A 17,528-nucleotide genomic window follows, 5' to 3' on the forward strand; every position below is an offset into this window, starting at 1 on the left:
CAGAGGGGCGGAGTCTCTCAGAAGTAAAGATGGGGAGGAGTTCACCGCTCTGTGAAAGACTGCACGGGCAAACAGTGCAACAATTTAAGAATAACATTCCTCAATGTAAAACTGCAAAGAATTTGGGGATCATATCATCTATGGTCCATAATGTCATTAAAAGATTCAGAGAATCTGGAGAAATCTCTGTATGCGAGAGACAAGGCTGAAAACTGACATTGTATGCCTGTGATCTTCAGGCCTTCAGGAGACACTGTATTAAAAGCAGACACGTGTCTGTAGTGGAAATCACTGTATGGGCTCAGGAACACTTCAGAAAACCATCGACTGTGAAAACAGTTCATTACTGCATCCACAAATGCAAGTTAAAACCAGATATAAACAATATCCAAAAACACTGCGCCCTTTTCTGGGTCCGAGCTCTTTTACAATGGACTGAGGTGAAGTGGAAAACTGTCCCGAGGTCTGACGAATCAAAAGTAGAAATTCTTTTTAGAAATCATGGACCCCACGTCCTCCAGGCTAAAGAGGAGAGGGACCACCTGGCTTGTTATCAGTGCACAGCTCAAAAGCATTCAGCATCTGTGATGGTATGAGGGGGCGTTAGTGCAACTGACATGGGTAGCTTGTACATCTGGGAAGGCATCATTAACGCTGAATGATATAAACATTTCAGAGCAATATGCTGCCATCCAGACAAAATCTTTTTCAGGGAAGGCCTTCCTTCTTTCAGCAAGACAATGCCAAACCGCTTTCTGCACATATTACAACTGCATGGCTCTGTAGTAAAAGAGTCCAGCCCTGTCTCCCATTTCAAACATTTGTCGCATTATCAGAATCAGAAACACTTTTATTGCCAGGTATGTGGACACGCACGAGGAATTTGACTCCGGTTCACTTAGCTCTCATAGTACAAAATAGATAAAAAAGTGTATACACAAAACAAACAAGCAAACAACAACAACGAAGCACAAAATACGACAAAGGAGACCCCAAACTGTTGAACAACTGAAATTGTATATCAGGGAAGAATGGGACAACATTTCTCTTTCAAAACTACAGCAATTGGTCTCCTCAGTTCCCAAACGTTTACAGAGTTGTTAAAAACAGAGGTGATGCAACACAATGGTAAACAGACCCCTGTCCCAACATTTTGTTGAAAATAAAGTTTCTCATTTTCAAGATTTGATATGTTGTCTTTGTACTATTTTCAAATGAAATACATGAAAATATATGAAATACAGGGTTTCCATTCACATTCCTTTTTATTTGTTTTACACAGCATCCCAACTTTTGTGGATTTGGGATTGTAGAATCCTCAGCTTGGATTATTCAAACTCTCAAACTTTGTAGTTAAAAATATTTTAATAAAATTGAGTGTGTGTGTGCGAGAGAGAGAGAGAGAGAGAGAGAGAGAGAGAGAGAGAGAGATGAGCAGGAGCCAGTTTCATATCTCCAGTGTAAAATTTTACTGTACACCAGTGGTCATGATTCCAGATCAATCCAGTGAAAATCTACATTACCAGATTCTAACACACACACACACACACACACACACACACACACACACACACACACACACACACACACACGTAACAGATAGGAAGCTCTGCTCAGGCCATTGGAAGATCAGGTCATCCTCATATTACCTGATCACCAAATTATTCAAATGGATGAATTCATATCAATCCTGAATAGAGTAGTGAAGAATCTCTCTCTCTCTCTTTCACACACACACACACACACACACACACACACACACACACACACACACACACACACCGTGGATCAGAAAGATCATCATTTCAATGTAGTAAAGAAAAGCATTTTCAAAAGTACAGCGCAAAAGGTTAACATTTCTGAAAATCCTTTTAAATTCACTTATCCTTGTTATACACTGACCAGAGCATCATGGCATTTGCTCTGTGTAAAACTGCCATTCTTCTACTAGCCACACCCATGGAAGCATTAACTATCACCAGATGCATGTGTAAATCTAAAAAAATCATTTTAATCTACATTTCATGCTAATGACTGTTTGGTAATTAGTCCAATCCATGAGGGTTTTTTTTTTCTCTTACTGCATTTACCCAAGACGGAGAATTTAAACAGAAACATGGAGTAAATGTGTCATTTCGTTAGCCCAGCCCACTGGCATGGAATCTGTCAACAAATCACTATGATAAAAATACTTCATAAAGTATTTTTGGTAGACGTCTGGATCCACACTGAGGTCACAGCATTTACCAATTAGAGATGAGCCGTACCAGTGTATTTATTTTACCTTATACAAAAAAAATCTCTGACAGCTATAACCACACGTGTGGTTCTAAAATCCACAGATTCCTCTGTGCAGCTCTCAGTGTGGTTGCATGATTCAGTTCTGGAATGCTTACTACGGTTCTGAAATTCTCAGCACAGATCTAAAATGCTGAGTTTGGTTCTAGAATGCTTATTTAAAAAGCTCATGAAGGTTCCAAATCATTAGCACATCTCTACATGCTCGATATGGTTCTGAAATCACAGTGCAGCTCTAGAATTATCATTATGGCTCTAAAATCCTCTGTATATCTCCATAATTCACAGTCTGTCTCTAAAATGCTCTGTGTGGTTCTATGACCTGTATTATGGCTCTAAAATAGTCCATGTGGCTCTGTAATGTTCTACCATTATAAAAGCTTCTTTGTATCTCAAGGATCCAGAGTGTGGCTCTGTTCTGGAATAATCATCACAGTTCTAAAATCCTTCGTCCAGCTCTAGAATTATTGTTATGATTCTGAAAAGTTTGGTGCAGATCTAGAACATTCAGTGTGGCCCTATATTTCTCATTATCAGACCTGCCTGATCCATCCTGATGCCCTGTGTCTGGTTGGAGTCTCATCGCATCGCTCCTGTGGAGGACGGCCCCATGAGGACAGTTGAAAGTCACACCTGGAGGACGCTCTGGACTCTTACAGTAATGCTTTTATAGCTGAGGACTACAGTTGACTTGCTAATTTTAGGACTGCAGTTGTCATGAACAGGTTTGCACTCAAGTTTCCATCAATGAACAGTTTATAACATCAACAAATCAGACTTCATGTTAAAACTATAATGAATTTCCTGGTTTCACAGTCATACTTTGTGACTCTGTAGGACACTGTTATAGAAGCAAGTTATTTATAATCACATTGTCTGTTATCACCCAAATGAGGATGGGTTCCCTTTTGAGTCTGGTTCCTCTCAAGGTTTCTTCCTCATGTCGTCTGAGGGAGTTTTTCCTTGCTACCGTCACCACAGGCTTCATCATTGGGGATAGATTAGGGACAAAATTAGTTCATGTTTAAAGTCTTTAAATTTATGTAAAGCTGCTTTGCAACAATGTCTATTGTTAATGCGCTATAAAAATAAACTTGGCTTGATTATGGTTTGAAAACCAAGAACGTGACTCTAGAATTCACAGTGTGGCTCTAGAATGCTCGGTGTGGCTTGCTCAATGTGGCTCTCAAATCCTCATTTTGGTTTGAAAAGACTCAGTGTGGCTTCAGTGGTTCTAGAATCTGGTTGGTGCTGATTATCAGAGATAACACACTCTATACCCACATTGTCTTCATGCAAATAGTGTATGCTTGTGTTGAATGCATGCATAAAGAAGGGATGCGACTGGCTGATACACATTCGATATGTTGCTCCTCTTCAGAACTTTAAGCAGAAAGTGTTCACTTCTGTTCCAAGTGTATTTAACCTCCTAAGACCCAAGCTGTTTTTTTACATGCATTTTTTATTTCTTTTTGCTATTTGGGCTTATTAGAACCTGATTAGAATAAAAACTAAGCATCATCTTTGATAAGATGTACTTTTTGAGAAAAAGTATGTCCACATATGTGGATTCTTGTTCTGAATTTCTAAAAAGTGCTGTCCACGTATGTGACCGCTAGGCCCTAGGAGGTTAAAACATTACAGCTGTTTGTATGTGTGTGTAAACAGATGGGTTAATTACATTACAGGTACATTACAGTTAACCATAAAGTTGATGTATATACAGTTAATGTAGCTGAGTTCTGGCCTGGTCCATCTATTCTGAAGCCACTGTTCTCGTAACTCCTACTGCCGATAAATTATTCTGTTAATGTAACACTGTGTGTGTATATATGTGTGTGTGTGTGTGCATGCTTGTGTGTATGTTTGCATGCTACACCACAGTGGCTTTGCCATGCTGTAGAGCAAGAGGGGAACACTGTTTAAATCGTACACATAGTCTGCCGTGAGTCCACGGGTTCTGGAGTGTGAGAGGACAGAAATCATCCTGCAGCCATTTCTCCCGTCCCTCGGTGAGCAGAACAAGTGCAAAGTGGTCCAGCTGTTCTGATGCATACACACAAACTTCTGTTCCACACACACACACCTGCGCAGGGCACACACACTGCTGCACTGCACTCTGGAGACGTGCACACAGTCCATTTATTTCCTGAACCACCAACTGCACCATCTCCCTCGCTGTGGTGTGTATCGTCACTCTCAGCTGTAGAGAAACAAACACACACACACACACAGAATGTACAAAATAATTGCCACTTTCCTGTAAGGAAATTATTAGAAATAAATAGAAAAGCAATTTGTGGTGGGGTATGCTTATTAACTTCCTTTTACATGAAGTTTTCCTTCGAAAACTTCCGAGACAGAAGTACTTGCACTTGGACCATATGCAGCTAGAAGTAAGTTTTCTGATTACACAGTAACTTTGAATGGCCTTTCTGTTTTTCATGTACAGCAGTAAAAGACCTTGGGGTGATCATTGACTCCAGCCTTGCATTTAAAGCTCATGTAGATAATATGCCCGAAAAAGCATTATGGGTCCACCCTCCTATGGGCTCACCACCGGCAGGGGGAACTGTCAGGGTCCAGTGTGATGTGGATTTGGTGGCAGTACAAGGCGGGTACCTTGGTGGTCTGAACCTTAGCTAACAAAGCCAGCTCTTGCAACATGGAACATAACCTCTATGGCAGGAAAGGATCCTGAGCTGGTGCAGAAGGTTGTGAGGCACTGGCTAGATATAGTTGGGCTCATCTAAATGCACAGTACAGGCTCCAGAACCAAACTCCTGGAGAGAGGCTGGACTCAACTCTATTCTGGAGTTGCCCTCAGCGAAATGCAGTGAACAAGTGTGGGTTTTCCCATAGCCCCCTGTTTGATGCCAGTATGTAGAAGTTCACCCTGGTGGATGTGAGAGTTGCCTCCTTGAAGCTTCAAGTTGGGGCACATGTGCTGATTGTTGCCTGTTCTTATACTGTACATCAAATACCAGTTCAGAGTATTTGGCTTTCTTGGAGGCCTTGGGTGGGGTGTTGTAAGGCACACATTTGGGTGACTCTGTCATTCTGCTAGGGGACTTTAACACTCACGTGGGTAATGACAATGAAACTTGGAAGGGTGTGACTGGGAGAAATGGCCAACCCGATCTGAACCCAAGTGGTACTCTGTTATTGAACTTCTGTGCTAGACATACTCTGTCCATAATGAACACCATGTTTGAGCACAAGGGTGTTCATAAGTACACTTGGTACCAGAGCACTCTAGGTCATAGGTTGATGATAGATTTTGTAGTCATATCATCAGATCTGCGGCCATATGTCTTGGACACTCAGGTGACTAGAGGAGTTGAGCTGTCATCTGATCACCACCTGGTAGTGAGTTAGATCAGATGGTGTGTGAAGATGCAGGACAGACCTGGAAAAAACCTAAAGGAGTAGTGCAGGTGTGCTGGGAACCTTTAGCAGAGCCCCCTGTCAAAGAGATTTTCAACTTGCACCTCCAGCAGAGCTTCTCCTGCATTCCAAGAAAGGCTAGGGACATTGAGTCTGAATGTACTATGTTCCCTGAAGTGGCTGTATAGACCTGTGGTCACAAGGTTATTGGCACCAGTCGTGGTGGACACCAGTGGTTAATGGACTAGTCAAGCTGAAGAAGGAGGCCTTCCAAGTGGTTGGCTTGTGGAACTCCTGAAGCAGTTGACAGGTACCAATGGGCCAAGCTAAGTGTGGCTGCAGCAGTGGTGGAAGCAAAAACTCAGTTGTGGGCAGAGTTTGGTGAGGCCATGGAAAGACTTTCAGTCAGCTTCAAAAAAAGATTCTGGCAAACCGTAAGGCGACTCAGGAGGGGAAATCAGTGCTTTGCCCATGCTGTTTACAGCAGGGATGGAGTACTGTTGACCTCCACTTGGGATATAGTTGGGTGGTGGAAGGAATACTTTGAGGATCTCTTGAACCCATTTAACATGCTTTCCATAGAGGAGGCAGAGTTGGAAGACTCAGGAAGGAATTGCCCTTAACTAGAGCTGAGGTCATTGAGGTAGGTTAAAAAAAATCCTCAGTGGCAGGACTCTGGGAGTGGATGAGATTCATCCTGAGTTCCTGAAGGCTTTGGATGCTGTTGGGCTGTCTTCAACACTGCATGGAGGTTATGGACAGTGCTTCTGGACTGGCAGATTGGGGTGGTGGTTCCCATCTTTAAGAAGGTGGACCAGAGGGTGTGCTCCAACTTTAGGGGGATCACACTCCTCAGCATCCCTGGGAAGGTCTATGCCAGGGTACTGGAAAGGAGGATTCATCCATTAGTCAATCCTCAGATGCAGGAGGAACAATGCGGTCTTAATCCTAGCCATGGAACACTGGACCAGCTCTTTACCCTCTCATGGATACTGGAGGGTCCAGGAAAGTTTGCCTAACCAGTTCACATGTATTTTGTGGACTTTGAAAAGGCATATGACTGTGTCCCTCAGGGAGTCTTGTGGGAGGTGCTCTGGGAGTATGGGGTACTGGGCCAATTAATATGGGCCATTAGGGCCCTGTATGAATGGAGTGAGAGCTTGGTTCACATTGTCAGCAGTAGGTTAGACTTGTTTCAGTGGGCACTGGACTCTGCTAGGGCTGCCCTTTGTCACAAATTCTGTTCATAATTTTTATGGACAGTATTTTCTTGGTGTAGTTAGAGAGGGTGGAAGGTGTCCGGTTTGGGGCCATCAGGATCACATCATTGCTTTTGGCAGAAAATGTCCTTTTGGCTTCATCATGCTGTGACCAACATGTTTTAGGACAGTTTTCAGCTAAATGTGAAGCAGCTGGGATGAGAATCAGCACCTCCAAATCAGAAGCCATGGTCCTCAACCAGAAAAGGGTGGAATGCCCTCTCCAGGGGGTAGATCACTGCTTCAAGTGGAGGAGTTTAAGTATCTCTGGGTTTTGTTCATGATTGAGGGAAAAAAGGAACAGGAGATTGATAGGTAGGATTGGTGCAGCATCAGCAGTCATGATGGTGAGAACATGGGGCAGACCCAGGATGTGCTGGAGGGATTCAATTCATCAGCTGTCCTGGAAAAACCCTGGCATCCCCCCAGAGGAGCTGGAGGAGATGGCTGGGGAGAGGGAGGTTTGGGCATCACATCTGAGACTGCTGCCCGTGACCAGGATCAGATAAGCAGTAGAAAATGGATGGATGCATACATGGATGGACAGTTGATAATATTATGAGGATAGCCTTCTTTCATCTCTGAAATATTGCCAAGATAAATATAATGTCACTAAATGATGCAGCAAAACTAGTTTATGCTTTTCTTACCTGTAGATTGGACTATTGTAATGTCTTACTGTCTGGATGGTCCAGTAGGTGCATAAACAAGCTCCAATTAGTCCAAAATGCAGCAGCAAGTGTCCTTACTAAAACTAGAAGATATGAGATCATCATACCTGTCTTATCCACACTGCATTGGCTCCCAATCAAATTTCACACTGATTATAAAATACTACCACTGACCTATAAAGCACTGAATGGTCTCACGCCACAGTACCTGAGCAAATATCTGGTCTTTTATGACCCGCCATGCCAACTTAGATCAAAAGATACAGGCTATGTTGGTACATCAAATAGTGATAGCTACAGCAGGGGACAGGGCCTTCTCTTATAAAGCCCCACAATTATGGAACAGCCTTCCAAGTAGTATTCAGGACTAAGTGTTTAAGTTTAGGCAGAAAATATATTTGTTTCATCAAGCCTTTTGTTAATAGCTTTTTATTAGATAAAGGAGTAGATCTGGAGGGTTCACAGGAGTAGATTGTTTTGGTAAACTGGGGATGTATGAATGCTGTCCCCACCTCATGCATTCATTCAGGTTTGTTGATGGTGGAGTGGCTGCTGCTTTACGTCCCAGGGCTCCCTCATAACTGTGTTACCTTCTGGCTCTCTAAATGAGTTATTCTGTCATAGTTAGTCTTTCTGGAGTCCCTGCTTGCACTCAGTGCACAATGTACACTGTTCTTAACCATGAGGTGACAATGGGCATTCCTAACAATCTCTCTCTCTCTCTGTCGAGTTACATGTCGATCCTGAGACACCAGTGATGCCTCTCCTGCTCTTCAGACCTGCATGATCCATTCTGATGCCCTACTTCTGGCTGAGGTTCTCATAACATCACTCTTGTGGAGGATGGCCTCATATAGACAGTCTAAAGATACACTTAGAAGATGGCTCTGGACACTTACAGTTTTGCTATGATGGTTTAGGACTACAACTGCTATGTTAAATTTGGACTGCAATTGTCATGAGCAATCTTGCACTCAAGTCACCATCAATGAACAGCTGAAAACCAACAAAATAGACTTCATGCTGAAATAATAATCAATTTCCTGGTTACACAGTTGTACTTTGCACCTACAGTAGTGCTTGAAAGTTTGTGAACCCTTTAGAATTGTCTATATTTCTGCATAAATATGACCTAAAACATCATCAGATTTTCACACAAGTCCTAAAAGTAGATAAAGAGAACCCAGTTAAACAAATGAGACAAAAATATTATACTTGGTCATTTATTTATTGAGGAAAATGATCCAATATTACATATCTGTGAGTGGCAAAAGTGTGTGAACCTCTAGGATTAGCAGTTAATTTAAAGGTGAAATTAGAGTCAGGTGTTTTCAATCAATGGGATGACAATCAGGTGTGAGTGGGCACCCTGTTTTATTTAAAGAACATAATGTTTTGGAATGGCCAAGTCAAAGTCCTGACCTTAATCCAATCGAAATGATGTGGAAGGACCTGAAGCGAGCAGTTCATGTGAGGAAACCTACCAACATCCCAGAGCTGAAGATTTTCTGTACACAGGAATGGGCTAAAATTCCTCCAAGCCGGTGTGCAGGACTGATCAACAGTTACCGCAAACGTTTAGTTGCAGTTATTGCTGCACAAAGGGGATCACACCAGATACTGAAAGCAAAGGTTCACATACTTTTGCCACTCACAGATATGTAATATTGGATCATTTTCCTCAATAAATAAATGACCAAGTATAATAATTTTGTCTCATTTGTTTAACTGGGTTCTCTTTATCTACTTTTAGGACTTGTGTGAAAATCTGATGATGTTTTAGGTCATATTTATGCAGAAATATAGAAAATTCTAAAGGGTTCACAAACTTTCAAGCACCATTGTATGTAGGACACACTTCTAGAAGTAAGTTACGTCTTTATAATCATGCCGTCCATTATCACCCAAATGAGGATGGGTTCCCTTTTGAGTCTGGTTCCTCTCAAAGTTTCTTCCTCATGTAATTTCAGGGAGTTTTTCCTTGCCATCATCACCTCAGGCTTGATCATTTGGGATAAATTTATTAATTCATATGTTAAAAATCTTTATTTTTTCTGTAAAGCTGCTTTGTGACAATGTCTATTGTTAAAATGGCTATACAAATAAATTGACGTGACTCTTGAATGTTCAGTGTGTTACTAAAATCTTTTGTTTAGTTCCTCAGTGCAGTTCTATGAGCCTCACTGCAACGCCATATCCATAATCACCTGCATGGTTCTACAATCTGCTGTCCTATTCTACAATCCTTGGTTCAAGTAGAAAATTCACAATATGAATCAATAATCCTTTGTGCAATTCTAGAATCCTTACCTTATCTCTAGAACCCTCTGTGTGGTTCTCAAATTCTCTGTGCAATTTTAACATCCCCGTTGTAGCTACAATCTGGAGTCCTCAATGTAGTTCTCAAATACTCAGTGTTGTTATTGAACCCTCTGTGTTGCATTAGAATCTTCAGTGCCATTCTAGACACTTCTGTACAAACCTTAGATCCTTAAAACGGTACTAAAATCTCCAATTCAGTTCTACAATCATTGATTGTGTGGTTCTGGAATTCTCAGTGTGGTTATAGAACCCTCTTTGTTGCTTTAGAAACTTCACTGTGATTCTGGACTCCTCTGTGCACATCTTAAATCCTTAAGTGGTTCTAATGTCCCCACTCCAGCTCTGAAACCATTAATAGTGTGGTTCTATAATCCTCATTGCATTTCTGTAATCCTTTGTCAAAAGTCCAAGTCCTTCCCATGCCAATGCCTGATATTCTCAGGCAGTCTCTCACCAAGTACTAACCAGGTTAAGGCACACCGGGCAGCGCTGTTGTCCGTTTCTATAACCCTTCGGCCTCTCACCTATTCCATCGCTAGGGTTAGCATCTGGTAATTGCAAGAGTTTGATGCCCTACTCACATATGTATTGTGGCATGTCTCACTAGATGGTAGTAGGTACCATTTTAATGATGGTCTTTGGTATGACCCAACTGTGAGTATAACTTGCGATCTCCTGGTAGAGGTAGACATGCTAACCACTAGACGTGTCTGTGAAGATTCTCAGTCATCCAGGTCATAGTAACTGTGGGTGGTAAAAGAGAGCAACTGGACTCGCTTGAAGATTCTTGAAGACGTTTCACCCTTCATCCGAAAGGCTTCTTCAGTTCTGTCTGACTGGTAGGGAGTATCAGGTATTTATCCTCTCATGGATGAAAAGCTCATCTAAGGTGTCGTTGAGTCATCCTGTTGGTGTGGGTCACTGGGGGCTGAATGTGAACGGCCTCGAGAGTCGTTAGGGTGATTGTGCTGTCCTTATTGCAGTGTAGCAACTGTAGCTATACAGCCAGTTAAACCCTGATGCAATGACAAGGAGTCTGTGATGTAGTTAACATTGACATTGTTTACTGAAGCTTCCTACATTACATGACAGGGTGAAAACTGTAACAAAAAATAAAGTTTGACTGTTTTAACATTAGGCTCAGCTTCACATAAAGTTTAATGAAATATTCTTGTACATACATCTTGTAAATAAAAACAGTCTTTTAAAACTATTTATTATCTTCCCTTTCAACATAACTTAATCTATCATTTATTAACTTAACAACAAATTTTACTTACGACTTTGCTTCTAGCGCCGCTCACGATCAGAATTTACGTTTGCTAGAACGGTTTTTAACTGATGGGAAGAAGGCAGGAAGCAACCGTTGCTAAGCAGAAATGGCAGGAACAAGTATCAAAATAAAAGTGCTATTCGTTCTCAGTGTGTCATTATAAAAGTCTCCACATATATCGCCCTACTGGCAACACACTCCCCGCCTGACCACTGTGAGGTCACTACACTATCATGAACCCTAATATCAACTAAGAACTACAACTGAAACATCAGTCTATACTAAGAAGCAAAACAGTTTCTGTCACTGGTCTAAGGTAAGTCTTTGATTGTCCTTGGTTTGCTGTCTTTAATTCCACCTTACGGACTTTTCCATCTGTTCCTGGAATAGCCTTTGTGACTACTGCCAAAGGCCAGTTGTTGCGGGCAGCTTGGTTGTCTTTGAGGAGGACAATGTCACCTTCTTGCAGGTTCTGGTGGGGTCTTGTCCATTTCTTGTGGCTTTGTAAGTTTGACAGGTACACTTGTCTCCAACGGCTCCAGAACAAGTTGGATAAGACTTGTACTTGTCTCCACTGCTTGGTAAGGAGGTCTCTGTCTGTAAAGTCACCTGGAGGTGGTGGGATGCCGACTTTCTGCGTTAACAGCATCGATGGGGTGAGGATGAATGGATTCTCCGGATCATTCGATACTGGAACTAGTGGCCTTGCATTCATAATTGCTGTCACTTCTGCCATTAGTGTGCACAAAACTTCATGAGTTAGGCGAGTGCTGTGTTCACGGAGCATTGAATCCAGGATTCTTCGGGCTACCCCAATGAGGCGCTCCCATGAACCCCCCCATGTGTGAAGCATGAGAGGGATTGAACACCCAGGAGCACCTTGTTGGTGCAGGTATCTCTGCACTGTGCTGTCTGGTTGATCTGCACTCAGCCCAAGTTCTTTGCAGGCCCCAATGAAATTTGTGCCACAGTCTGACCTCAGTTGTTTGGCTGGTCCTCTTACAGCAAAGAAACGTCTCAAGGCATTTATGCAGCTTGATGTGTCCATTGAGGTAATCACCTCAATGTGAACTGCCCTGGAACTCATGCATCAGAATAGTATAGCCCAGCACTAGTTCTCAGGCTGCGTCCCTCTGGTGCGTCTGGTGGAGATGTGCCAGGGTCCGAAGACATCCAGGCCCACATACGTGAAGGGAGGGCAGGTTGTAAGGCGCTCTGCTGGCAAATCTGCCATTTGTTGTTCTTGCATCCGTCCTCCAAGTCTGCGACAAGTGACGCATTTGTGAATAGTTGAGTTAATGAGCCGCTTACCTCCCAGGATCCAGAGCCCAGCAGCTCGTACACCACCTTCTGTTAAATGGCGGCCCTGATGTTTTACTTGGACGTGATGGTATCTGATGAGAAGCAAGGACAAGTGGTGTTCTTTTGGGAGAATGACGGGGTTCTTTTGTTCAACGACCACATCCGCATTCTTCAATCTGCCTCCGAGGCAGAGGAGGTCGTTCTGTAATACTGGGTTGAGAGAGCGCAGGCAGCTGTTTAACGGAACTGGCTTTCCTCTCTCCAGAGCTTCAAATTCCTTCACAAATGCATTCCTCTGAACAGCTCTGATGATGACTTCTCTTGCTTGGGAAAGTTCATCCACTGAGCGAGGTAGGTCACAGTGATGCCATCCTTTACACTTGCCTGTCATGTCCGGAGTCTTGAGAGATCTTGCTATATGAATCAGGAGTGCAACCGCTCGTTGGAGAGCATCAAATGTGGAGAACCTCTCAAAGCGCTCTGTGCTAAGACCTTTCCCTTGTAGATGGGTGATGTAGCTCTTCACAACTGGACGGACCTCTACATCTGACTCTGGTGAGACTAAGCTGAATGACTGAGCGGGCTCTGGATAAATGGAGGGCTTACGCAGAAAGGTGGGTCCGTTGAACCACATTGTCTGTGTGAGGTGTGATGCTGGAACTGACCTTGATGCCAGGTCAGCAGGATTGTCTTCAGTGTTCACGTAGTGCCATTGCTCAGGGATGGTGGACTGGCAAATACGCTGGACCCGATTATGGACGTATACATAGAACCGTCTGGACTGGTTGTAAATGTATCCAAGGACAACCTGCTATCTGTGTAGAACTTAGTGGCATCCAACTTTAGATCCAATTCATCCTGAATTAGCTCAGCCATTTCCACCGCCAAGACTGCTGCACACAGCTCAAGTCTCGGAATGGTCGGGTCAGCTTGAGGGGCAAGTCTGGACTTTCCCATGACAAATCCAACATCCACTGTGTCTTCTTGGATGATCTTCAAGTAGGCTACGGCACCAATGGCCTTCACAGAGGCATCGCTGAAGACATGGAGTTCTACTCGCTCAGCCTTGGTTGGACACATGCCTGTGTACATCCTAGGTATATGAAAGTACCTCAAGTCTTGAAGCAAGTTCCTCCAAGCCTCCCATTTGCCTAACTTATCTTCAGGCAATGGAATGTCCCACTCTGATGTCTCAGAATTCAGCTCTCTGAGAAGGGCCCTGCCTTGAATTGTGACCGGAGCCAGAAACCCTAAAGGGTCAAAAACACTATTCACCATTGAAAGAACCCCTCGACAGGTAAATGGTTTGGTGTCAGTTGAGACAGAGAAAGTGAATGTGTCACTTGCTATTTCCCACAGGAGCCCCAAGCTGCGTTGGGTGGGTGACTTGTCTCCACTGAGGTCTACATCTTCTTTGGCTGGCGCGCAGTCCTCACTTGGGAAGGCTTCCAAGACAGCCTGACTGTTTGAGGCAAATTTGTGGAGCCTCAGGTTAGACTCAGCAAGTGAGGCTTGAGTCCTATGGAGCAGCCCAATAGCCTCTGCATCAGTTGGGACAGAACAGAGGCCATCATCAACATAAAAGTGCCATTCAACGAAGTTTACAGTGTCTGTTCCATATTTCTCTGTGCCCTCTCTGATGGCTCTTCTAAGCCCATAGATCGCCACTGCCGGAGATGGGCTATTTCCAAAAACATGAACCTTCATTCTGTAGTTGATGACTTCGTTGGCCACGTTATATCCTTGAACCATAAGAATCGCAGGTAGTTTCTGTGCTTTTCGGCCACAAGGAAGCAGTAGAACATTTGTTGTATATCCGCCATCACAGCGACCTTGTCCTTTCGGAACCGCATGAGCACTCCTAGAAGGGTGTTGTTCAGATCTGGGCCAGTCAAGAGCACATTATTCAAGGAGATCCCAGACTGTTGGGCACTTGAATCAAACACTACCCTGATTTGATTGGGTTTCCGTGGGTGATATACTGCAAAGCTTGGTAAATACCAGCACTCTTCTTCTCTTAGCTCTGGCGCCACCTCAGCATGGTTGTTTTCCAGCAGTTTACCCATGAATTCCACATATTGCTGTTGCATTTCTGGCTGCCTTCTTAAGTTGCGCTGAAGTGATTCAAACTGCTTGAGCGCTTGCTGACGGTTGTTGGGAAGCTGTTGTCTAGGCTGTCTGAACGGTAATGGAGCAACCCAGCTGTGTGAATCATTTCTATAGACTTCTTTGTCCATCATTTTTATAAAAGTCTCATCTTCAATTGAAGGTGCCAGCTTATTGTCCTGTTCGGTGCGGTCAAACACATTTTGACCCAGCCTGCTTTCCTTAGCCCTAGGCGGTAAGACACTGTTTCTAGGCGCTTTGCCATGAAGTTCCTCTTTAATGTGCAAAAGGCTTGTGCATGGCTGGAAGAGTGAGGGCCGATGACAGTCAACCATGGTCGTCCGGAAAGCACCAACATTTGGCTTGTGTGTGTTCCCTAGACAGACTTCTCCGACCAGCACCCAGCCCAAGTCAAGGCATTGTGCAAAGGGTGCACTGACAGGGCCATTTATTTGTTCCCGTACTTTGTGTGCTCTGAGTGCATCTCTCCCTAGCACCAGGAGGATCTCAGCTGCGGGGTCCAGCTCTGGGATGTGTTCTGCTACCTTTAACAGGTGAGGCTGATGACGAGCAGCATTTGGTGTGGGGATTTCAGACCGATTGTCAGGTAAATCATTACACTCAGTGAGTGGTGGTAAGGGAATTGTACCCTTCCCACTGAGGGACTCCACGATAAAATCTGATGCCCTTCTGCCGAAAGTTTCCACTATACTGGAACATGTTCTCAGTTGGTAAGGATATGGCTCAGTGTGAATGTTGAACTTGTCAAAGAAACTGGACTTGGCCAACGACCGGTTGCTTTGGTCGTCTAACACAATGTAGGCCTTGATGGCTTCATCTCGGTGGTCTTTCTGGTACACCCTTGCTAGGCATATCTTGGAGCATGACCGTCCGACTTGTCCTGTACCGCATACTGCCGTGCAGCTTGAGCTGATTTCACCGGTGTTGTTTACCTCTTCTTCCTCCCCGCCATGCTGTGGTGAGGTCAGAGGAGCCGTGGTTTGTGGTGCTGGTCCTGGATGCATAGCTGAGACATGTTGGGTGCTATCACACTCAGAACATTTCACTGTTGTAGTGCAGTCCTTTGCCATATGGTTGGTTGAGCTACAGCACTTAAAGCAGATGCCATTTTGCATGTAACGGGCAGATCTTGCTCGGATCACTGGAGGCGTTTGACTCTGCGGAGGCGACATTAATCTTATGAACAGCATTGGGTTTCTTGATGGTTTTAGGACGGACACTTTCAGCTCTGACAGATGATGTAGTGGTGGCATTTAAAAAGGCAAAGCTGGGGTCATTTCTTTTCTTGGCCTCATAACATATGAATTTGGTGAAGTAATCAAACGGTGGGAACCGTCCTCCATTTGCTTCTTTATACTTAGAACCGGCTGAGATCCATTTTTCCTGGAGTCCATAAGGCAGCTTGGTTTCTATAGGTTCAATGCCGCGCGTCATATCCAGGTAGGACAGGCCTGGTAAGTAGCCATCTTCCTTAGCACACTGCACTTCCATCAGCTGGTCAGCCAGCTCTCGTAGCTTCAGATTTTCCTTGGCTGAAACTCTGGGAAATTCATCAAGTCGGGTAAAGAGGGCCTTTTCAATCACCTCTGGTGCTGCATAACACTCCTGAAGACGTTCCCAGGCTTTCACAAGTGCTATTTGTGGACTTGCTATGTGCACTGCATGGAGACGTTTCACCTGGTTGCTGGATTCTTTTCCAAGCCATCGCATCATTAAGTCCAATTCCTCAGTGGCTGTGAGACCAAGTCCTTGAGTGGCATTTTTATATGATGACAGCCAAGCACGATAATTTTCAGGTTTATCATCAAACTCATACAAACTTGTGTTCACTAGGTCATGTCGAGCTAAATATCGTGCCAGGTGTTCAGTTGCAGGCATACTTTGAGTATTTTTTGACTGAGGGTTGAAGGCTGGAGCCGCAACATTCAGGTCAGTCATCTGTGAGGTGAGAGTCTTGGGAATTGCCCGAGCCCCCTCTCTGGTAAATGGATTCTGGCTGATTGACTCTTTAGCTGCTGGTGGAACATAAGCATAGTCTAAGTCATCATCTGTGAAATCCACATAATTTGTGTTGTCACATGAAAAAACAGGCAGCTGATGGTGTGAAGCAAAGGGGTTGTTTGGGCTATAACTAAGAGTGGCATGTATAGTTGGCTGAATTGGCTGAGGTCTAGCCTTCATGGCTGTTCGTTGAACAGAGTTGGTGGAATGGAAGTGAGTTTGAATGTATTCGCTTGTTCGTTCAAGTTTGCTTTGTTCTGTTGAATTTGCTTCATCCAGCACGATATAATTGTTGTCTCCTGTAACAGCTGACTCCCAGACAGCTACTTCGGCTTCAGCTGCTGCTGCTGCTTCACGGCACACGACGAGTGTTTCAATCTCAGTCTCTTTTTTGACTTTTTCTATCTTAGCTTTGACTTCTTGCTCAGCATATTCAGCACACACTTTAGCAGCTGCTGCTGCTTTTGCTCGTGCACGAAGTAGAGCACTGGTTGATGAGGCAGATGAATGAAAACTGCTTCCACTTTCTACGGACTTAGTAGATCGAGTTTTCATCTTGACTCAATGCTCAACGTTAACTTCTCAGTCTTTTCACTGTGCTGTCCTTACTGCAGTGTAGCAACTGTAGCTATACAGCCAGTTAAACCCTGATGCAATGACAAGGAGTCTGTGACGTAGTTAACACTGGCATTGTTTACTGAAGCTTTCTACATTACATGACAGGGTGAAAACTGTAACAAAAAATAAAGTTTGACTGTTTTAACATTAGGCTCAACTTCACATAAAGTTTAATGAAATATTCTTGTACATCTCGTCTCGTCTTCTTCCGCTTATCCAGGACCGGGTCGCGGAGGCAGCAGTCTAAGCATGGAAGCCCAAACTTCCCTT

General features: G+C 43.8%; 1 protein-coding gene across 2 annotated transcripts in view; it reads right to left on the minus strand.

The window, feature by feature from the left end:
• Positions 1-1,393: 1,393 nt before the first annotated feature.
• Positions 1,394-17,528, minus strand: part of LOC132887250 (ankyrin repeat and fibronectin type-III domain-containing protein 1) — a 280,949-nt gene continuing 264,814 nt past the window's right edge. The window contains exons 24-25 of one of the 2 annotated variants that reach the window (XM_060922780.1): positions 4,385-4,501; positions 1,394-3,280 (exon numbers count right to left, since the gene is read on the minus strand). In XM_060922780.1, coding sequence (XP_060778763.1) covers positions 3,143-3,280; positions 4,385-4,501 — 255 coding nt within the window. In that variant the 3' untranslated portion in view covers positions 1,394-3,142. Of the gene's footprint in view, positions 4,502-17,528 lie in introns of both variants that reach the window. The other variant, XM_060922779.1, reaches the window with a different exon arrangement.

The sequence above is a fragment of the Neoarius graeffei genome, chromosome 5 (assembly GCF_027579695.1).
Source record: "Neoarius graeffei isolate fNeoGra1 chromosome 5, fNeoGra1.pri, whole genome shotgun sequence".
Taxonomy (NCBI): domain Eukaryota; kingdom Metazoa; phylum Chordata; class Actinopteri; order Siluriformes; family Ariidae; genus Neoarius; species Neoarius graeffei.